This window comes from Orycteropus afer, unplaced genomic scaffold (genome assembly GCF_000298275.1).
Source record: "Orycteropus afer afer isolate SDZICR_OR568_19922 unplaced genomic scaffold, OryAfe1.0 scaffold00081, whole genome shotgun sequence".
Classification (NCBI taxonomy): Eukaryota; Metazoa; Chordata; class Mammalia; order Tubulidentata; family Orycteropodidae; genus Orycteropus; species Orycteropus afer.
The window spans coordinates 7,921,520-7,946,726 of NW_006921668.1; the positions used below are offsets into that span (position 1 = coordinate 7,921,520).

Below are 25,207 nucleotides of genomic sequence, written 5' to 3' on the forward strand. Positions count from 1 at the left end.
GTTTATATAATCTTATCTGAATTTTTCATTAGTCCCAGGGAAAAGTGCTATTCTTAGCCCATTTTACCACCACCCCCCCCCAAAAAAAAAAAAAAAAAACCCAATAACTAATTGCCATCAAGTCACTTCTGATTCTTGGTGACTCCATGTATATTAGAGTAGAATTGTGCTCCATTGGGTTTTCAATGGCTGACTTTTTCTGAAGCAAATCACCAGGCCTTTCTTCCAGGCTGGGTCTCCATGGACTCAAACCTCCAACCATTCATTCTGTTAGCAGTTGAGTGCATTAACTCTTCACACCACCCAGTGACTCTACTACATATGAGGAGACAGACTTATATTGTAAATTATTTGCTTGAGGTCACACTAAGCCCAGGTGCTTAACCTCTCCACTCTAACCACCTTATACTATTGGTTTTCAAATGTAGTGGCAGAAGCCAAAGTCCCTACCCTTACCCTGGTAAGATTTTTACTCCCCTAGGCATCAAGATATAGTCTGTGAAGGAAACAAATAAACCAAATAAACCAGGATGATGGCGGTGGGGGGCGGGATACTCTTTTTGCTTTTCCCTCATAGCACTCATATACAAAACACATCTTTCCCTTATAATTTTATGTGTTGTCAAGTTGATTCTGACTCATAATGACCCTATATGACAAAACAGAACTGCCTCAGAGTTTCCTAGGCTTTATTTAATCTTTACGGTCGCTAGAACTGGAATCAACTCAATGACAATGGGTTTAGTTTGGTTTAATCTTTAGGGAACTAGATTTCTAGATCTTTTCTTCCACACAATGGCTGGTGGGTTTGAACTGCCAATCTTTTGGTTAATAGATGAGCACTTAGCAAAAGCTCTCTTATAATAAAAACTCTTTGCCATCAAGTTGATTCTGACTCATAGTAACCCTACTGCCCCATAGGATTTCCAAGGCTGTAATCTTTATGGAACCAGACTGCCACATCTTTCTGCTGGGGAGCCTCTGATGAGTTCACACCACTAACTTCTCAGTTAACAGCCAAGTTCTTAACCATTGTACCACCAACGCTCTTTTTCTCTTATAACAGGTGTTTTTATTATGATGTTAGGGTTTGCTCTGTCATCTTTCTTCCCTGGGATCTTCCTTCTCAATACCTCTTCTTAGTAGACCCTTATTACTCATTCCCCTTCTCCTATTTCCAAAAAAAAAAAAAAAAAAAAAAATTCAGAGTAGCCTAATATGTCTATTTTACAACAATTTCTTTTCATGACTATTTTGAGCAAGGAACTTATATTGTGTAATGCACAACTGTAATATTCCAGCTGTGTTCATACCTCTAGGGACTGTTGCAAATGGTAAATCCCAGTACTTCATGCCTGCTCAGGTCTGATCAAAATATCTATCAAAACTGTAAAACAGAGCCCAGTTAGTCCCATGTATCTCTGTCAGCCATATCACACTTGGTCAGTACTCAAAGGATCAGGCCCTGGTCCTGACATTCTATCATACTCTCATCACTGTTCTTCTCACAATTCTTTCTCTCTCAAACTTTTCTATGTGCAACCTGAAATGTCTATCAATAACAAACACATTCCCTTACATTCTTAATCTCTTCCTCCCCATTGGCTCTTTTATTTTAGTCTATAAAATATGTTCAAGTGTCCAACCCCAAAACCCACTGTCGTCAATTCCAATTCATAGGGACCCTATAGTACAGAGTAGAACTGCCTCCATAGGGTTTACAAGACTGTATTTACAGAAGCAGAATGCCACCTCTTTCTCAACTTTTCAGTTGGTAGCTAAGCACTTAACCACCATGCCACCAGGTCACCTTGCTCATGTCCACCATTTTAAAAAGAAATCACCACAATCTTTTCTTTACCCAGCAAAGGCTTTGAACTGCCAGGTTAAATTTTGCCTTCCCTTCACTTTCCACTTTGGGTTTCCTACATTCAGTCTCCATCTAACATCTCCACACTGTTTATCCCACCTCAGGCTGGCTTTTACTTCTATGAAACTGTGTACATATAAATTGTCAAATCCAAAGGCCCCTTCCATCTTCGTCTTATTTAACTTCTGACTGGATCAAGCCCCCATTTGTGAAGTTTTCTGCTCTATATTCCAGACTTCTCTCCTGTGCTTCAGACAGTAGACACTCATCTACAGAACATTTCTGTTTTGATATCTCATAGGACCTTGAAGCTTAACACGTCAAATTGAGTTCAACTTCTTCTCTTCCCATAAACGTGCTCACAACTCCACATGCCCTAACTGTATGACATGACCATCAACCTTGTTGCTCAGACCAGCAACCTAAAATTTCCTGACTGCCCACGCATGTAATTCTCAATGTCTTCCTTGACTGCAGTTCATCCTCATCAAGCAAAAAATATTCTCTCTCCTCAGTCACATCCTCTCCTAATCTCCCTTATTTCTCAAAAGCATTCAACTTTTCAATGACTCCCCAGCACCTCAGGATGAAGCTGAAATTTCTTACCATCCACTGGACTTTGTTTTAGCCTCCTATTCTAGCTTCTTCAATTTGCCTTAAATACTCTGAATGTTGAACCTTCATCCACTGCTAGTAGAAATGTAAAATGGTACAGCTACTGTGGAAAACATTTTGGTGGTTTCTCAAAAAGTTGAACGTAGAACTGCTACCATAGGACCCATTAATCCCAATCCTAGGTTCCAGAATATTGAAAGTACCATGGATTGCCAGAACAAACAAATCTGTCCTGGAAGAAGCACAGCCTTGGAAGTGAGAATGGCCAGACTTCGTTTGACCTACTTTGGTCATGTTGTCAGAAGGGACCTTTCCCTGGAGAAGGATATCATGCTGGGTAAAGTGGAGGGTCAGCAAAAAAGGGGAACGCCCTCAACAAGATGATTGATGCAGTGGCTGCAATGATGGGCTCAGGTATAGCAAGGATCGTGACAATGGCACAGGACTGGGTAGTGTTTTGTTCTGCTGTACACAGGGTCACTATGAGTTGATGCCACCTCAATGGCACCTAACAACACATTCCAGAAGAAAAGAAGGCAGGACCAACAGAAACTTGTACCACTATTCATTGCAGCACTTTTCACAACAGCCAAAAGGGGGAAACAACAGAAATGTCCATTAACAGATGAATGGATAAACAAAGTGTGGTATATTCATCAAATGAAATATTATTCAGCCATAAAGAATAAAGGTGATACATGTTATGACATGGACAAACCTTGGTAATATTGCCCAGTGACATAAATCAGACACAAAAGGACAAGTTGTAAGAGCTCACTTATATAGGCACGATCCAGAGCTTCCTATGAAATATCTAGAACAGGCAAATTAATATGGAAAGTAGATCAGAAGATCTACCAGACAACAGGAGGAAGAAATGGGGAGTTGGAGACACAATAGGGACCCCTGGATGGAAGTGCACTCAGATGTTTCCTTTTATGTGAAGTTCTATTTCTTTGATGCTCAGTAAAAATATTGGGGGGTGGGGGTGGTACACTTGCTTCCAAGCACCTTTTAACCTAAAACAGGACTTTCTCAAATGCCAGATTAGATATGAAACCCATCCTGCTCTTTCCATCCTTGATTCCCACATGGTTCTATTCTTTTGTGAGCACTCTGGATTTGGGGGATCTATTTTCTTCACTGGAACCTTGACCAAAAAAAAAAAAAAACTAAAGCTTTAAGTTAACCGAAGGATGTATGCTAAGATTCTATCAAATTTTTAACCTATGTTGTTTGTGAAGGAGCTTTGGTGGCATAGTGCCAAGGCATTTGACTGCTAACCAGAAGGCTGGAGGTTAAAACCCACCCAATATGACATATAGAAGGGCTCTCATGATTAATATTGAAAGGTCAAAAAATATTTTTTCCAAGAATATTTTTAAAAAATAAAAAATCTTAGTTTATCAAGGTGTCAACTGCTAAGTGCCAAAAACCCTCTTTAAAAAAAAAAAAAAAAAAATTCCTTCATTTCCGTTATATCTGAATATTAACTTGACAAGGAAAAAATAAAAAGTATAACTAGCACATTATCTACTAAGCTACTTATTCATCATGATAAACACTGGGTTTCTAATTCCTTATTTACATTAACATCTATAATTTCCAACTATTGCTTCCTCAAATTTATTTCAAGTAAAAAATACAGAATATCTATAAAGTCTGAAGGAAGGAAGGAAGCTGATGTGGCGGGTTTGGAGCAGCAAAGGAGACCAGGAAGGAAAGGAGTTGGCAGCAGGTTTGGAATGGCTGATGGAGACCAGGAAGAGAGCAGAGTAGTTTGAAACAGCTAAAGGAGACAAACTTGTCTGCAGTTTGTCATACTGTGGTGGCTTGCATGTTGCTGTGAGGATAGAGGCTATGCCACTGGTTATTTCAAATACCAGGAGGGTTACTCATGGCAGACAGGTTTCAGTGCAGCTTCCAGAGAGACAGACTCAGAAGAAGGAAGAAGCCATCTACTTCTCAAAGAATTAGCCAGTGAAAACCTTATGAGTAGCAGTGAAACACTGTCTTATATATTACTGGAAAACTATGAATATCCCTGAAACATTGTCCCATACAATGCTGGAAGATGAGCCCCCCAGGTTGGAAGGCACTCAAAATATGACTGGGGAAGAGCTGCCTCTTCAAAGTAGAGTTTGATGTGGATAGAGTAAAGCTTTTGGGACCTCCATTTGCTGACGTACCATGACTCAGGATGGGAAGAAATAGCTACAAACATCCATTAATAATTGGAACATGGACTGTATGAAGTATGAATCTAGGAAAATTGGAAGTTGTCAAAAATGAAAATGGGACACATAAAGATCAATATCCGAGGCATTAGTGAGCTGAAATGGACTGGTGTGGAATTCATCATCATAAAGAATGTATCAAGATCTATCCTGAAGTACAATGCTGTTGTCACTGATAGGATAATATCCATATGCCTACAAGGAAGACCAATTAATATTACTATGCAAATTTACACAACCACCACCAAAGCCAAAGATGAGGAAATAAAAAATTTTCATCAACTTCTGCAGTCTGAAATTGACCAAACATGCACTCAGGATGTGTTGATTATAATTGGTGATTGGGATGCAAAAGTTGGAAACAAAGAAGAATCACCGGTAGTTGGAAAATATGGCCTTGGTGAAAGAAATAATGCTGGAGATCTCATGATAGAATTGTGCAAGACCAACTACTTATTCATTGCACATACATTTTTTCAACAACACAAACGGCAGCTATTCATATGGACTTTGCCAGATGGAGTACAAGGGAATCAGACTGACTACATCTGTGGCAAGAGGCGGTGGGGAAGCTCAGTATCTTCAGCCAAATAAGGCCAGGAGCCGATTGTGGAACGGACCATCAACTGCTCATATGGAAATTCAAATTGAAGCTGAAGACAATTAAAAGACGTCCACAAGAGCCAAAATATGACCTTGGATATATACCTCCTGAATTCAGAGATCATCTAAAGAATAGATTTTATGCACCAAGCACCAATGACGAAAAACCAGAGGAATTGCAGAGTGACATCAAGAACATCATCCATGAAAAAAGCAAAAGATCATTAAAAAGACAGGAAAGGGAGAAAAGACCAAAATGGATGTCAAAAGAGATTCTGAAACTTGCCCTTGAATGAAGAGTAGCTAAAGCAAAGGGAAGAAATGACAAGATAAAAGAGCTAAACAAAAATTTTCAAAGAGCAGCTCAAGAAGACAAAGTCAATTATTGTAATGAAATGTGCAAAGACCTTTGGAGTTAGCAAACCAAAAGGGAAGAACACACTTGGCATTTCTCAAGCTGAAAAAACTGAAGAAAAAATTTAAGGCTCGAGTTGCAATACTGAAATATTCAATGGGCAAAATACTGAATGATGCAGGAAACATCAAAAGAAGATGGAAGAAATACACAGTCACTGTACCAAAAAGAACTGGTCAATGTTCATCCATTTCAGGAGGTGGCAAATGATCAAGAACCAATGGTACTGAAGGAAGGAGTTGAAGCTGCACTGAAAGAATTGGAATAAAACAAGTCTCCAGGAATTGATAGAATACCCTTTGAGATGTTTCAACAAATGGATGCCCTGCTGGAGGCACTCACTTGGCTGTGCCAAGAGATTTGGAAGACAGCTACTTGGCCAACTGACTGGAAGAGACCCATATCTCTATCCATTCCAAAGAAAGGTGATCCCACAGAATATGGAAATTATCAAAAAATATCATCAATATCACACCCAAGTAAAATCTTACTGAATACAAAAATGGTTGCAGCAGTGTATTGACAGAGAACTTCCAGAAATGCAAGCTGGATTCAGAAGAGGGTGTGAAATGAGAGATATTATTGCTGATGTCAGATGGATCTTGGTGGAAAGCAAAGAATACCAGAAAGATGTTTACTTGTGTTTTATTGACTGTGCAAAAGCATTTGATCATGTGGATCATAACAAATTATGGATAACTTTGAGAAGAATAGGAATTCCAGAATGCTTAATTATACTTATGAGGAACCTGAACATAGACCAAAAAGGCTGTCATTCGAACAGAACAAGTGGATACTCCCTGGTTTAGAACCAGGAAGGGAGTGTGTCAGAGTTGAATCCTTTCACAATACTTATTCAATCTGTATAGCAAATAACCCAAGAAGCTGGATTATATGAAGAATGTGGCATCAGGATTGGAGGAAGACTGAAGACTAGTCTGCAATACAGATTACACCTCTATAGTATAAAGAAATCTAAAATCCTCACAACTGGGCCAATAAGCAGCATCATGATAAATGGAGAAAAGATTGAATTTGTCAGAGACTTCACATTGCTTGGTTCTACAATCAATGCCAATGGAAGCATCAGTCAGGACATCAGACGACATGTTGTTGTTATGTGCGGTCCAGTCAGACCCGACTCATAGTGAGCCCTCCTTGGGTTGCCGAGGCAGTTATCACTACAGAAGTAGATTGCCCAATCTTCCTTCCGAGGAGTGGCTGGTGGGTTTGGACCGCCAGCCTTCTTGTTAGCAGTCAAGTGCCTTAGGCACTAAGCTACCAGAACTCCTGGGCAAATTGGCTGCAAAAGACCTTTCAAATGCTGAAGAGCAAAGATGTCTCCTTGAAGACTAAGGTGTGCCTTACACAAGCCATGGTATTTTCAATCACCTCATAAGCATGTGAGAGCTGGACAATGAATGAGGAAGACCGAAGAAGAGTTGTTGTTTTTGAGTTATGGTGTTGGTGAAGAACACTCAGAGTACTATGGGCTGCTAAAAGAACTAACAAATCTGTCCTGGAAGAAGTACAGCCAGAATGCTCCGTGGAAGCGAGAATGGCCAGACTTCATGTCACCTACTTTGGTCATGTTGTCAGAAGGGACCATTCTCTGGAGAAAGATATCATGCTTGGTAACGTGGAGGGTCAACGAACAAGGGGAAGGCCCTCAGTGAGATGGATTGATACAGTGGCTGCAAAGATGGGCTAACGAATAACAAGGATTGTGGGACTGCCACAGGACCAGGCAGTGTTTCATTCTGTTGTACAGAAGATAGTTATGAGTCTGAGATGACTTGACGGCACCTAAAAACAACATAAAGTCTAAAATAACAGATACTACTTTTTCAACAGGTTTGACAACATACTGACATTATGAACATTCACCTGTGTTTTGAGACATGATGATAAACTTGATTTAAATGAGAATTTTGGCACAAATAAAAACATTTTAACATTAAAAATATTTCAAGAATGTCAGACTTCAAAGTATTTTTTTTCTGATGTGTATTCTGTCCTCCTTGAAATCAGAAATATATGAAAATATCATTAACTGTCTAAAATTTAAAATTTTCAAAAACAAATATACAGCATATTGTAATTAGAATCATACCCATGGCACTGATGCAAAATATATTATTGCTTACTTCAATAACATACGTTTCAGAGTTATAAAGGGTAAACCAAGGCTAACAATTTTAAGAAAATTCCGCGCTAACATTGCAAATCTTCAAACATCTGAATATTGTAAAATACTGTAGTTTAGATATCTAACATATTCCCATTACCATTTAAACAAAAGTGGGAGCTCTGGTAGCATAATGCCTAAGGCACTTGACTGCTAACCAGAAGGCTGGCGGTTCAAACCCACCAGCCACTCCTCGGAAGATGGGGCAATCTACTTCCGTAGTGATACTGCCTTGGCAACCCAAGGAGGGTCGCTATGAGTCGGGTCCGACTTGACGGCACATAACAACAACATTTAAATGAAAACACGACCATGTCATGATTAGATCAGGGAAATGCTCATGGTTTTCAACGATTTTTATTTCCCTTTCCATTATGCTTTTAAAAACACCTTTTTCTGTTTATAAAATGACATAGAAGAAAAACATATGGAATCATTATCTCCCCATTTCTAATTTCCTTCTTCATAGTCTATTTCATGCTTTATTTTCAGGGGAAAACACAAATTATACTTTTCTAGGAATGCAGTTTTGGAGAGTTGAGGTTAAAAATTAGATTTTTAAAAATTGTTGTGAATTCTTATCTGGTGCCTCTTTGTATATTCTTATGGTGCATATGGTATTAGAAATGGAAATTTCAGGCCTGATTCTGCCACTTATTTAATATAAAGATTATCTTCAGTATCTCTTAATATAGACTAATTACAAGATTATAAGCCCTTGAAAATTTACAACATGTTGTAACAAAATTATAAAGACTGGAGTACTAAGAAAAAAAAAACTGCCATGATATACAAAATTCTGTTACATATTGTGTACAGTTCCTCAGTTAAGTGTTACAATTTCATCAATTTAATTACATAAAGCATAATTTGATTCCTAACTATGAAGTAAATTCAATAAATTCTAACACGTGCAGAGAAAACCGAATTTAAACTATTCTCCAAAGCTTTACCCAAACCCTCAGATTTATTTCCGACTTACTGTAGGTGGTTATACACAGTACCTGCTTTATAAAACATCAAATTCAAAATTTATCATAAGTTTTAAGAAAGTGGCTAACTTTGGCCCAACAATTCTGAGACAATTATCATGAAAAAATAATCAAAGGCACAAATATGTTCCAGTATGATAGCAATAGCATTGTTTTAAAGCAAAAAATGCAAAGACTCTCTGAGCTCCAGAAATGTGAATTACGAATCATCTAACCAAAATGTCAGTGGTTCAAACAAACCAGCAGTGGGAGAAAGATGTGGCAGTCTGTTTCTGTAAGGATTATAGCCTTAGAAACTCAATGGGGCAGTTCTACTCTATCCTACAGGGTTCATCTTGAGTCAAAAGCAAGTTGATGACAATGGGTTTGGATTTATACATAAGCCACACAAAATTAAATCTGTTGCCATAAATTCTAACTCATGGATACCCTACGCGTTACAGAGCACAATTGCTCCAGTTTTCTGGTGGCATAGCACCTAAGGCATTTGATTGTTAACCAGAAGGCTGGCAGTTCAAACACAACAGCCACTTCTCAGAAGGAAGACTGGGCAATCTACTTCTGTAGAGATACCACCTTGGAAACCCAAGGAGGGGTTGCTATGAGTTGGATCCAACTCCGTGGCAGTGAGCAATCTTTGAACCAGGTTGCCAGGCCTTTCTTCCATGGCACCTTTGAGTTGGTTTAAACTGCCAACTTTTTAGGTAAATAGCTAAGTAAAATCCCTCTGTACCACCCAGTGACTTTTGTATTTAATAGAGGGGCTCTTAAAAATGTATATGTAAACTTAAGTGAAAAAAAAGGTACATAGTAGTATGTATCTTATTTTTTGATGTCCAGTGATTGAGAACTGACTTGATGGCAACCAATAACAGCAGAGATTACTTCTAGATTATGGGCTACCATGTTTTTAAAAGAATTTTCAATTGTTGCTTCTCTACAGTAACATATATTACATATGATATACTTAAAAAAATTAAATTTATCCACTTAGTGCAAAAATAGTTTTCAACTGAAAGCTGGCAGTCACATAATTGGCAAACAGTCCACAGGAGCTACATGCTACACACACACACATACACACACACACACACACACACACACACATATATATATATATATATATATATACACTTTTCAAATAATTTTATCACATATCATCACTATTAACCAAAGACTGCAACTATTTCAAATGAGTCTCTATTTCACAACCAAACCTCTTTAACAAGATTTTTATCCAATTTAAGCCAAGGATGGTGAGACTTTGTCTTATGTACTCTGGACATGTCAACAAGAAGGACAAGACCCTGAAAAAGGACATCCATGCTTGAGTAGTGGGTCAGCATAAAAGAAAACCCTCACCAAGATGGATTGGCACACTGACTGCAACAATGGGCTCAAACAGCACTGATTTTAAGGATAGCACAGAATGGGTGTTTCCCCCAGGGTCACTACAGTTTGGAAAATACTTGATCGTACCTAACAAAACTTTTGAGATGTTAATTCATTCTCACTTAGAAGCACCAAGAAGTGGAAAACAAGTTACATTTATTTAACCCATGTTATAGATGATTTGGGAGCTCTGATAGCATAGTGCCTAAGGCACTTGACTGCTAACCAGAGGCTGATGGTTCAAACCCACCAGACGCTCCTTGGAAGTAAGACTGGGCAATCTACTTATGTAGAGATGTTGTTGTTGTTATGTGCTGTCGAGTCGGCCCTGACTCATAGCGACCCCTCCTTGGGTTTCCGAGGCAGTATCACTACGGAAGTAGGATTGCCCAACCTTCCTTCCGAGGAGTGGCTGGTGGGTTTGAACCGCCAGCCTTCTGGTTAGCAGTCAAGTGCCTCAGGCACTATGCTACCAGAGCTATGTAGAGATAATGCCTCAGAAAACAGAGGGGTCGTTGTAACTCGAACTGACTGCATGGCAGTGAGTTTTAGTTTTATGTAAGATTTAAGGAAGACTAGGAGGCACAGTAGTTGAGCACTTGGCTGCTAAACGAAAGGTCGAAAGACCCACCAGACACTCTGGAAGAAAGCTGAAGCAGTCTGCTTCCATAAAGACGTACAGCTTGGAAACTCAATGGACAGTTCTATTCCAGCATTGTAGAAGCTGGAATCAACTCAACAGTGGTATAGATGATTAGGAGCCCTGGCAGCTCAGTAGTTAAGCACTCAGCTGCTGACAGCTGAGCAGATCAAACCCACCAGTCATTTCACAGAACCAAGCGGCAGTCTGCTTCCATAATTACAGCTTTGGACACCCTACTCTATATTGGAACTGACTCAAGACCAATGAGTCTGGCTTTTGTTTTTTGCTAGATCATGATGTAAGGTATATTTGCAATGAGAAAATACCAGTCATTAATAATTAAATATAAAATGAGTATGCTAGAAGCAGGCCAAATTCGATCAGGAGAAAAAAAATGTTCATATGAAAACTATGGAGAAATGTTCTCAACTTTCAATGGTTTTGGAGGTTGAGAGTATGTATTTGATGTCTAACTTCATTTCAGAACCTGCATCACTCCTTTGACATCACAAAAATATTTTTAAAAATTATCACTCATGATACCATTTTGGGCCCCAAATAACCAGGAAACTTCCACCAGCAGAGGCAGGAATTAGGGAGAAGGGTAAAAAAATTTGTGTATGAGGAAAGGAGTCATTAGGTCAACAACACACCTGTACCAATACTGACTTAAAACAACATGAGAATGCGTGGTAAAGAGGCCATGTGAAACCATTTCTCTGTACAGTATTTTCAGAATTCTCAATCAGTAATGCCTGAGGACTGTAGATTTTTCTTTCTATTCTGTATTAATATAACTGATACAAGATTACGACCATTTTAGAAAATTAACAAGTGTTTTTAGTAAGACTATTTTATTTTTTAAATTTCCAAAATATAAAAATAATAAACATTATGGATATTTAACAAAACATAATTCAACTATAAATAATAAAAATGCTGACAACCCCACACAAACATGTAATACTATAAACATTCTAAGCATACAAGAGTAATTTTCTAGTTCAAGTTTTACCTTTGTCAGTTCAAGTTTTATTATCACTTTAAAAAAATAAACAGAAAAGCTGCTACAGCTTAACCAATTACTTTCGCTCCACTCAAAGAGCATGGAATTTTTTCCCCATGCCAACACACATTCGTGAAATGGGATACTTATGGGCACAGGTATTAAAAACTGGAACAACCCAGTCTTCAGACAAGAAAAGACTCCTTTGGTGTTTTTAGATTTAACAATCCACAGAAATTGAGTTAAAATAAACCACTTATTAAAGGAAATCTTGTGCCAGACAGTATGTTCTAAAGTAGTATTACATTCTAAACAGGTTCAGGATTCTGAGAACCCAAAGTAAACATCTATGAATGCTTTGCTGATACTTAAAAAATGTATCTTAAAACATTCACTAAGGTGCTGGAATGAAGTGTTGGGGCAAAACAAAATTCTATACATCATGTAAAAGTTACACCATGTAAATAATACATCTCTTTATAACTTATCAAATGTTTTGTAAATATTTAAGAATTACTCTGCCTCCTGCTTAGTGAAAGAAAGGTGAGAATTTAAAAGAAAACAGGATTACATGTTATATTTTACAGCTAAAAAAAAATTTCTATTTGAAATGTGGGAAAACTGAGTCATGCTGGATTTTTTATTTTTTATTCTAGCCAAATTAACACCATTCCTCTTATCAAAAGAGCTAATGATAAGCTGAAGAAATTATTTTCTTTTATGGAAGCTGGGCACAATTAAGTATACAGTCTTTCTGCATCACTGGATTTTCATTTTACAAGGTGTTTCAAATGGACTGGTCTCTTTATTCACCACAGACCACTTTGTAATTATGCTGCAGGATTAGAGTAAGTCACAAGCAATCATAGATCAAAGTAAATCTAGTAAATTCTAGACAATAGGTTCAAAATTATACTGAAAGGTTTTATAGCACCAATAACTTTTTCCTAAGACACTTGAGAGGCTGCTTCACTTTAAAGTATTATTTATCTTGTAAACCAGACCAAAAATATTCAGTTGATCTGTATTCTGAGCATAAATATGTATAAACTCTATTCAAAAAACAAAACAAAACAAATATAGCATGACTAGGGCAGCTAATAGTGTAAAATCTAGCTATATTGAAAAATATAAAGATATATAAAAGATCTCCATAATGCAATCATGCAAAGGTAAACTGCTTCCTTCAATTACACAGGTGATTCTGTACAGTTATCTACACATAGCTCCGTGAGAATTCTACTCATGGAAATGAAATAATATTTTTGTCTTAAATTAACATGTGGGACTTTACATATGTAAATGACCTATTGGATCTCAGCAATTTTCAAAAAAGCACAATGATCTTAATCAGAATCAAATCATCTTGACTTCTGGTTTCCAATGGCATGTTCAATATTGTTTTTCTTTATTTTGTTTTTAGTTTAAAAGAAAAGAGAGTGAGAGAAAGAAGTAAAAGTTGACATTGGTGGGGTATGTGGTCCTCATCCATTAACCAATCAAAAATAGTTAACAGCAAATACTCTATCTTCAGACTATGTTCTTCTTTGGGTTTCTAACCTAGCAGCTAAACCCCTATTATAGGGGCAGAGAATCTTTCCTTGAAAAGTACTCAATAGTCTAGGAAAATATTAACTCTCTGCAGTTATCTACTATTTTACAAATGGAACAAAATAAAACAAAAAATGTCTAATCAAAAAATACTTTGTAGGCTAGTAGGTCATAATTATGTTAGAAAATCTCTCCCAATAGATACTTTTCCTTTACATCAAGCCTAACATTAACCGTAACATGCCCAACCATGTGGGTCAACATAGATAATTCACATTGTAACTGGCGTGTTCACTGCTTTTTTTTTCATGAGAACAAATGCAATGCACGCTGAAGTAATAAGTGTTTGAATAGTCAATTTTGCACCAAAAAAAAAAAAAAAAAGGAAAAGAAAAAGAAAAAAAATGAGTATGGCTGGATGGAACTAAAAATATCAAGGTAAACAGAATCAAGTATAATTTGGGACTTTTCTAATCAAGGGTTGTTATCAAGGTTAACTTCTGACTTCTCAGATGTCTCATGAGAATCTATGAAGGAATACAGAAGAATCAATTTTGTAAAAACTTTTTTTAATGGTACCCATTATAAAAAGAGTATTTTGGGTGAATATGTAAGGTGTGATTTAATAAAAGTCTTTATAAATAATTCTAAACCATATTTCTTATTAATAAATAATTTAGACATATAATTTAAAAAACTAAATAGTCTTTAATAATGTTAGTTAGACACATAATGCTATTTCCTCTTGCTTTTAAGATTGTCTTTGATGTCTTGATTGCAAGTGAAGAAAACATGGAAAAACTGTAAATCAGACATTTAATAGATGTTTTTCAATATTTATAATCCACAGATCATCATGTATTACTTGAAAAGAAAGAAAATTAATCTTTTAGTTTTCAAGAGCTAGAATTTTTTTTTTTTTAATTTCTTCAGGTAAGTGGCCTTGGCAATGACTTCAATAAGTATATTCAGAATAGGCAAGCTACTGCAGTGTGTAAAAAAGTTATGTTATCATTTGTTCAGAATACTTTTAAGGGCTATTCTAACCCTAGAAATATATCCTAAAATCAAATCCATGCCTAACTTTTTAATTACTTTCTTCATTCTAAATTGTTCATTGTAAGGAACACAGCATCATGTTGTAGATTTTCCAGACACAATTTTCAATTTGGCTAAGACGGAACTTATCTCGTATTAGGAAACTAAGAGGCCTTATTTCTTCCTAAATCTTTAAAAACAAAATAGCTATAAAGTAAAGGGGAAAAGCATTTAAGAGCAAGGTCAAAGCACACACTCAAACACACTTCTGGACTCAGATGTACCCTTAGAGAACTGCAAAGATGAAATGTTAATTATAGTACATGTAAACATCTATTCAATTAGTAAAGGGCAAACATAAAATGACAGGATGATATGATTATAACGTTGTCTCCAGACAGGAACAGTTCTTGCTGTTGTAGTCACAAAGCTAAATTCAGGCAATGATGATCGCTCTCTGCTGGAAAAAGAGAAGACTATTAAAAAAAACTTTGAAAATAACAAATCAGTCTAAAAATCAAATCACATCAAAACTGATCACTAACTTTTTCTAAATTAAAACATCTATGTAAGAAAGGAACTGAAATTGCAAACAAATTACACAAAGGATTAGCTTTGGGTTAAGGTGATTTTAACAAAACCTCTCTGCACCATGTTTTCTTAAAACATCAAGCAGTAAAAATCATGTAACTGCAACCTAAAATTTTGGTTCCGAAATCTAGTAACTGACCAGAGAGTAAATTTTCATAGATGTGTGGGTAAACAAAATAATTTTAGGAAACCACAAACAAATACCAAGACATTATAAATAAAAATAAAAGCCAAGAATAATTTTAAGTCTCCAGAGTAACTGTGAAGTATACCTAATACCCTTAAACTCCGTAAGATAGTCATTTCATTCTTTAATGAAATTACAAAACAAAATTCTATACTAAGACAAAGGTCAGTAACAAAAAATAAAAAGGAACACATTAAAATAAGACAAGTGTTTGGTATTCAAAAGATGTCTAACTTTTGGATGATGGGAAGATGAGTGAATGGGTGAAATAAAGAAACAGGGAGGGAGGTAGGAAGGAACAAGGATAAATTAATTAAGAAAAAAAAGTAAAATTTTTTAAAAAGCTTTCCATTACACTAAATAATGAGCACATAGTAAAGATAAACTGTTAAGAAAGGTATTTATCAAATTAGCAATTTTCTACTTAACAAGTATGGTATTTTTATTAGAAATTATTAAGAACATCAGTCAAGTTCACCAAGATTTTTTTATCTTTCATCTCATAGGTAAAAAACTACTCTCCTTTAAAGGTCTATAAACATACCTTAGAGTAACTAGCAAGTTCAAGAAGTTAACAAGAACAAAGTTGTTACTGAGATCTGAGGGAAATTCTCTTTTTGTCTTACAAATATTATACGCTGTGATTTAATTCTAGATTAAATTTCCACCTTTAATTATATAGGGTTTTAGAAGAACAAGAAAAGCTTTCAGAGGGAGATCAGTAAATTAACTAATCTGAGTTTCATGCAGCACATATTTGTTTTAAAAGGCTAATAGATTTTTTTAAGCAAAGAGCTTACAAATACTCCTATAAATTCTAGAAGGAGTATAACTAATTTTCTATAACTACATAGCTGCAGGATATATAAGGGGAGAAAAATATATGACTGATAAATCTTTCAGAATACTCAAAATATCTATTAAAGTTCAAGATACCAAAAAAGCAACTATTTGCTTTTTTTCTATAACCCTTATAGAGTTACTAATTACCATTTCAAGTGAGATTAGAAATACACTCTCCATAAAATAAGAAATTTTTAGTGACAAGAAATTTCCTTCAAATAAGCTCAACCATGCTTTCTACCAATAATCTGCTAAAACAGTGAACTCCTGTCTTTATTAAACTATTGCTTGTTACGTTTGATCATGTCACAATGAAACAAAAGCTATGGAATGCACTGCTATTCCTACAGCATGTTTTCATTAAATACTTTGGGTAATGGTTAAATACTTAAATTACTGTTTAAATTTTACAATTACTTAATAACATTTAAAACAATATTAGAAATAAAATACTGAGTAAAAAATGAAACATGACAACTCAACCATCCCTTGAGGTAATTCTAATCAATCTTTTAACCAATAAAATATAATTTCCCTCAATGTTGTCCTATGAGAAGTAGATACCTACATTTTCCTCAATTCTTTTCCCACTCCCAACTCATTCTACATAGCTCAGACCTATACTAAAGCAAAGAACTTGTTAGGAGAGCTATAGAATTAAAAATGTGCTTACAATATTTAGGTAGCATATTGTAAGAGGAAAGAGTTAAGTAAACCAGTATTTAACAGTGGACACTTCAATCTGTAATGGTGAGAGAACTGATTTTAGCTGCATTATAAGCAGATATTTGTATTTTTAGACTCTGAGTTTAGAAGCAAATAGAAAAGTTATAATTAGGAAAGGGAAATGCTAGTGAATACACCCACTCCTCACTTACAGACATGATTAGGTTTCAAAGACCAGGTAGCATCATACAAAAATGGAGGATGACCACATCAGATCCCAAAACGGAGGATGACTAAATCATTACATTACCTAAATGCCAAATAATATAAGCACATAACTGCCACACCACTGAGAATCATGGTCTAGCCATAACCTTAACCATAACAGCCAGTGTTACTTTCGCCTCACACCTCAGTGTTTGCTACTGCCAGACATATGTCATAAATTCTTTTGAATAGCTGTTTAGATTATTTACTAATGTCATAAATGAGAAACATCAGATAATCAGAACAGTTGGTAAGTAAGGAGTAGGTGTATAGAAATTATCCCGTATTCTATAGGTTGAACAGCATTTATGCTGGCAAATGCAAGCATTTGGGAACACTATACATAAAACTGTACTAAGACACATTATATATATATGAGTTATCATAACCAAATCTAAGTTGCTTCCATTGATAAGATGATATAAACAGCAATAGCAACACTAACAGCAACAACAGATAATCAGTTCAGCTATATTAAATAGTTTTGGATCAAATACTATTATACTGCCAAGGAAACTAAAGTAAAAGTGACCTTACAGATCATCTAGTTCAACGTCTTTCATTTTCAGATAAGGAAGCAGTCTTAGATAAGTTAAGAGACTTGTATGAGTTACAGAGCTGGGACTAAAAGCTAATCTCTTAACCCTTGTGTCTAGTAGTCTATACTACCTTTCCTTTGGATATAAAACTCTAACAGGAAGACTACATTAGTGGCTCTTAGCATTTCTAATCTCACACACTGATAAAAACCGAAAGACTATTTTATACCTGAAACTGACTGAAATATTAAATATTTCAAAATCTTATTAAATGTTGTGGAAATTCCACTAAGATTACGCATGTGCACTTTCAGTGGTACCTGTGAACCCACTGGTAAGAAACTAAACTGTATTAATTGTTAAGTAAAATAGTCCCCAGTGACAGAAAAGACATTCAAGAGAGATTTTTGAAAAACTGGTTAAGAATTAACAAGGGAGGTAATTGTCACTCCTTTATTGGAGATTTAAATATTCATTCATTCATCCACCAAACATCTGAGTCCCGACTATTAGCCAGGCTTTGTGATAAGCACTAAAGAGAAAAAGATGAATAAGACATGGTCCCCCTTCCTTGAGGAGCTTGTAATCTAGTGGAGAAGACAGACATATGAACCAGATAAATTATATTACAACGTAACTACTGTAACAGAAATATGAACAAAGTGCTATATTAAAAGGGAGGATAACAGTATGAACTGGCTAATGGCAAGAAGTCTACTATTTTGTACAATATCTTTGAGTCAAGAACTATTACATTTACTGTAAACACAGTCTCATGTTCCATTAGTAATTGAGGAGGTAGCAAGATAGAATTAAAAAAAAAAAAAAAAAAAGCTGGTACTGGAATCAGAATGCCTGCATTCAAATCTAGTCCTTCTTCTAACTAGCTGTGACTTTGGGCAAGTCATCCCACCTCTACGGCTAAGTTTCCTTATCTGTAAAACAAGAATTAACAAGTTTTTCAAAGGTATATCTTAAAGTTTAAGTGAGAACACATAAAATTTGTGTAGAGTACTGAGTATTTGTAGACATAGTCATAAATAAAAAACCCAATAGCAATTAAATATTAAGAAATGTTCATAACTAAAATGATATTATTGCTTATTAAATTGTGACTCGAATGAATGTTACTAATGTTTAATTCCAATACTTTGGACTAAATCAAAACACACTTTTCTTCTGATTCATTCAAAGATACATGGCTTAAGACTTTTAAGTTATGTTACTACAGAATTTAGACCAGGAAAACTGATTAGCTATTTATGAATTTAAATTAATAGAGTAGTTACATTATAAGGGAATGTTATAATTTTTTTAAAAATCAGGCTATAATATACTAATCAAATTATAAAGCCAAAACTCAGCATGGAGATTTAACTGGCCTTTGAAAGATTTACTTTCTTTATAATACCTGTTTGGTGTAAAGAGAAGAAACGTGAGCCTCTGCCAATTTGGCACCTTTCACGACTACTAAAAAGAAAAGAAAACACACTTACCTAATGAATCAGAATAGCACACAGTCAACATACAAGAGACTATATAAAAATAAATCATAGATATATTTATATCTTAGTATAGTAAAAAAACTTTTTGAATAAAGTCACTATTTGCCATGTGAAATCCGATTTTGAAATTTTAAATATATGCACCAAGTGCAAGCCAAAACATTTCTATGAAATATTACTACCATCAAAAACATACATACAACTTTAACTCCAAGTGTGGGGAAAAAGAAAAAGAACAGCATCTACCAGTTACTCTACTGGTAGAAAACTATGGTGGTGGTGAAATTACAGTTTGTGACTATGAGGACCTCAATATGGAAAGACAATGATTTTTAAAAATATGACTTTTATGTAATCACTATACTTCTAGGAGGGGCAGAAGCACTCATAACTGTAATGATGAATTTTAAGAGATAAATATGTATTCACCCACTCCCTCATTCTACAAACAACACATTTATTTCCTGGAAACTGTTGTATTAATTTTCAATAATCATGTTCACTTGCCAGAAAAATCCATTTAAAAATCACAGCATTTTTGCAAATTTCAAGATTTTTATACAAGTATAGGGAATACACACTTAAAATATCAGACTGGAACACTTACCAAACAGTGTTTTCCTAAAGCAGTATTTATAGTACATTTCTTTATTCATACATCTTCAAATGGTCAAGTTTTCTTTCATACATCCAAAATGTAATGTGATGTTTTCTTATTCATCAAATGTTAGCTCTACTTGAAGTCTGCTTCCAAACTAATCAGCCTGTTTTTAAATCTTAAGACATCTGTTGAAAATTTATAGGATCAAACCAAACTGAAGTGGTATAAATTTTAAACAATGGATTGTACATCATTGTAAAGGTACCAGTAACCATTATCATTAAGTTAGTGATTATAGCTCCTTTTGTGATAATTGGGGGAAAGGGTAGATCACCATCTGGAATGGTCTTTTTTTTTCTTTTCTTTTCCTTTTTTTTTTTTCTTTTCTTTTTTTTAAATCAAGGAACATTGTTTTGGCTTTTTTTTTTTTCTCATTGCCTTTTTTTTTTTTTCCTTTTCTTTTCTTTTTAGGAGACCATTCCACTTTATTTTGACATGTGAATGCATAACGACCCATATGCAAAGCAGTCATACACCGTTATCATTAAAACCCATATGGTAAAATACACACACAAATCCAATAAAAGGCTAATACATAGTAAAGCCTAAGCATACTACTATGTAATATTATGAATACATAACTTGGAGACTTTAGTTAGAGTACTATGTTATCTATTCATTTTTGAAAACATTCATTAAGATTTTAAATGCAAATTCATTCCTTATTTGGAGTAAAACAAACATTCTTTAAGTTATAACAAGTATTGGTCATAGTTTTCAGACCTATTCATTAAATTACAAAGAACCCAAAGAACTCTGTAACGTTCAATAGAAGTATGTAATAAAAACATTGCATATGTTTCTAGTGTGATGTCTTAGCAATTGTTTACTGAAATAAAACGCAAACATCAATCTTTCAAAATACAAGATCAGAAGGTAGTTTTCTCATCTTTTGTCTATTTGTGAAATCCATCTTCATCACAGTTTACCAAAAATTGTTTTTACAAATATGTCAAAGTACATTAGATAATACTAATGAAACACAGGTAGAGTTCTAGCATATCCAGATTAATGATCAGTCAAATCATCTTCTCCAAGAACGAGATTCATTGTCCTCTTCTTCTTCATCATCATCTTGAAGTAATGAGTCATCCACCAAAGACTCTTCCTGAAACTTTAGGTTAAAATGTATTTAGGAATTTACCCCAAAAAAAAGAAAAAGTTGACAGTTTTAAATACTGATATCTCTCTCAACAGAGTCGAATACAAAAGGTATTTCTATAGTTAGAACATTTAAGAAACAAAGAAAAGCAACTTTTATCCACTTAATGGCTTCTCTACAAATATTTATTCTACTGCTTTCATGAAACAGGCACTAATGAAATATTAAAATAAGCCCTTATACATGTCAATTCTCCTGTCTCTATTTACCAAATTATGTCATCTTCTATACTACCAAAATACTGCCCAATAAGTATGTTTTTAAGAAAATATTATCTTCTTGCCCCACCTAAACCTGGACACTATATCAATCAATAATTTATATACAATCCTACCAAGATTTATACTCTTTTCTGCTGTATGTACCATTTTCTTTTATAACATTCCTTTCTATTCCCCATTCCCTTCATAAAAGCTTCTCAGACTGCTTTTTCAAACTTTACAAAATACCTAATACCAGGAGCTCTCCTGCTTTTCTCCCCATTCAATTCAAACTCATGGAAGGACAAAGGTATAATCTAAAATATAAAATGACAAATCATGTATATGAGTTTCAAAATATACACTTTATTTTTGCATTTGACTATGGATATGTATAACAGCCTTGAAATGTCCTTCAAACAAAACGAAGTGCCATTATGAAAATCTAAGATAGATAAAACAGACTAACTTTCCAAACCTACCTTTATTTCTCAAATTCCTCAACTTTTTCCTATAAATATTTCATGAATAAACAAAGTTATTTATGTTTTTGGTTTCAAAGACTTCTCCCACTTCACTGGCCAATATAGCCACACCTCTCAGCCATCAGACTAACTGCTGTTGCCTAAGAGAATGAACTCTTCTACATCTTTCCTGAAGTTCAATCCTCTGTCTAATATGCCTTTTGCAAGTTTATTCTCAGCCCCAGCGCTTGGTTACAGAAAGCTATTTTATCACTTAGGGCCCAGCTCCGCTGTCATGTCTCCTTCAAGATCTTCCAGACGGGGGGAGGGGGGAGGGCGCGGCCGGGGAAATCAATCTTTCCTCTGGTTCCCACAGCGTATTGTTCAAATCTTTGTTCAGTATACCATCTGCCTTTTATTATACTTAGTTTCTCGGTTTCTTGTGTATTGGCCACTATCCCTTCTTCTTAGATAATAAGCTCCTTGATGATAGGGACCGTGTCTTATTCATTTTTATACCTATCACAGTAGCTACCATATAGCAGGCATTCACTCCACTGAACTGAAAAGATATAAATTAAAATAAAACTGAAATGTTAATAAACCAACTGAGTAAAATCGATACCCTAAAACTTAAAATGTTACAAGAATTTCTGTAGATAAAAATCTAATGGATAATTACTGTCTTCTAAGAGTTAATGAAAACTGACCGTGATTTTATATATTCCCTTTAGATTAGCGATATACAGTTGTTCTCATTAATCCAGAAAATTTAAAGTTGACTGCATTTATATGATACCTCCCTGCCTGGAATATGGCTCAGAAATAAAAGTTTTATGTTAAAGTCACAGTTATAAAATCACATTTTATATAAAAACCATGAACACTCAAGGGTTAAGAACGAGTGAAAAATAAACAAAGAAAAAACATACTTCCTCTTCATCGGGTTCAGCTTCCTCTGTTTCAACAGCTGAAATATTAGTTACTGGTTTATTCCATGCCAGTTTTAGGTCCTGCCCTTTGAAACGAGCTCCATGAACTGCAGCCTAAAATAATTAAGAATATTGGAATATAAAACATTAATAATTTCTGTAGAAAAAGAATTTACTCATTCCTAATATTTAAAGTAAAATAGCTGTAATGGTGGGACTGTAAAATGCACAACCACTGTGGAAATAGTATGGCTCTTTCTTCAAAAACTGGAAGAGAAAAATAGTATGATGCAGTAATCCCATTACTAGCCATACATCTTACAGAAGTAAGAGCTATAACAAGAACAGATATATGCACACCCATGCTCATCACAGCATTAATCACAAGAGCAAGAACGTGCACATCAACAGATGAATGGCTAAACAAACCATGGTGCACATAACGGAATACTATACCATATTAAAGAACAATGAATCTGTAAAACATCTTGGAACATGAATGAACTTAGAGGACATTATGCTAAGTGAAATTAGTTAATCACAAAAGGACAAATATTGTATGAGACCAAACCTACTGCCACTGAGTCAATTACAACTCATAGTGATACTACAGGACAGAGCAGAACTGCCTCATGTGGTTTCCAAGGCTATAAATCTTTACAGAAGCAGACTGCCTCATCTTTCTTCCACAGAGCAGCTGGTGGGTTTGAACTGCCAACCCTATGGTTTGTAGCTGAATGCTTTAACCACTGAGCCAGCAGAGCTCCCTTGTATGAAACCACTACTGTAAAAAAAAAGTCAAGAAAAGGTTTACACACAGGAACAATTCATTCTTTGAAGGTTTCCGGGGGTGAAAGGGAAAAGAGGTTGAATCATCAACTAGAGGGTAGACACATTAACTTGGGTGAAGGGAAAGGCAGAGGAGGGCAGCACAAAAAAGATCAAGGCAAAGGAAGAAATGGGAGGAGCACAAGACAAAGGCAACAAAGATAAATACTATCACATACACAATTCTGCAATAACAGTAATAATAATCTATGAGTATATACACAGACACACAGCTAAATTGGTATGGGAAGGCAAATAGGACAGACCATCCCCACGAATACATGCAAGTTTAACAAAGAATATTCTTACATATTTATAAAAACCAAAAAACCCAGACTCACTGCTGTCGAGTTGGTCCCAACTCATAGAGATCTTTCCTTGGGTTTCTGAGGGGTATCTCTACAGAAGTAGATTGCCCAATCTTCCTTCCGAGGAGTGGCTGGTGGATTTGAACCGCCAGCCTTCTGGTTAGCAGTCAAAATGCCTTAGACACTATGCCATCAGAGCTCTTTATGTATTTATATGTGCTGCAAATATATCCATGAATATACTAGAGTGTACAAGGGGCAAAGTTATCAAAACTTCCTGGCCATAACCAAACACCTTCAGGGATTAAGATGCTGGGTCTGGAGGCTCAGTACCATAGTCTCAGAGGATACTAAGGTCAACTGGCATAATATAGTCCACAAGGAGTATGTACTACATCTTACTTTGATGAGTATCAACTGGGTCTTAAAAGCTTATGAGTGGCCATCTAAAGTTTCTCCTTTCTGGAGCCAAGAAGAGTGAAGAAAATAAAAAACACAAGGAAACAATTTGTGCAAAGGACCACATGAACCTCAGTCTTCATGACACTAGAAGAACTAGTTGGTACCTGGCTACCACTGCTAACAGCTCTGAAAGGGATCACAATAGGTCAAGGATAGAGTAGGAGAAAAATGTGGGACAAAGCTCAAAATCATGAAAAAGACCAGGCTTATTAATAGGCCTGAAAGAGATTGGTAGAACTCCTGAGACCTTAGCCCTTAAACATGCTTCAGGCCTAGAACTTACAGAATTCTATGGATCAATTTTCACCCAAACTGTAGACAGAAATATAAGGTGAACAGTAACACCAAGGAAGTACACATTCATCAAAACAAGCAAGCATATGAGACTGAAAAGACAGCATTTGCCTAGAAATAAATCTCAGAAGGCAGGAAGGGATAGGAAAGAAGTACAAATAGAAGTGATAAACATAGGGAGGAAGCAGGAAGAGACCTGTTACATTGTGGGGACTGTAATCAATGTCATGAAATAAAATGTGTATGGTCTGCTGAACAGAAAACCATTTTACCCAAATCACAACAAAATGTTAAACGGGGAAAAAAAAAAAAAGCAAAGTGAAACAAAATCATTGTGAAGTAAAGACAGTCAATCTATTAATTTGCTTTGTGGTCATATACTTTTTAATTTACTATTTATAATTTGCTTTTTTATGGTGGTTTTCTTCCAAAATCAGCCTAACAATGAGAAATTCCTTTAGAAAGAAAACAGAAAAATTTCTTATAATTGAATAGACCTATTTTCATTACTGGCTAATACTTAACTAGAAAAACTATATGCACATGTTTACAGTACAATGAAAACAGTTATTCAAGACAACAATCCCAAAGTGCTTCACAATCCTGGCCATAGATACCAAATCAAAGTCTAATTGGGATCTGTAGCCTAAATGTATTTCTTGCATTTTAATTCTTTGCTAATTCACAAATGACATATATAGTTAACTATTAACTAAAAACCATTCACAGATAAGAGAATAATTATGCA

The 25,207-nt window shown here is 35.3% G+C and overlaps 1 protein-coding gene across 1 annotated transcript in view; it reads right to left on the bottom strand.

Moving 5' to 3' along the window:
- Window positions 1-20,833: 20,833 nt before the first annotated feature.
- Window positions 20,834-25,207, bottom strand: part of RBM26 (RNA binding motif protein 26) — a 104,428-nt gene continuing 100,054 nt past the window's right edge. Inside the window, exons 21-22 of the mRNA XM_042781036.1 lie at window positions 22,568-22,681; window positions 20,834-20,923 (exon numbers count right to left, since the gene is read on the bottom strand). Of these exons, the coding sequence (XP_042636970.1) occupies window positions 20,834-20,923; window positions 22,568-22,681 (204 nt within the window). The remainder of the gene's footprint in view (window positions 20,924-22,567; window positions 22,682-25,207) is intronic.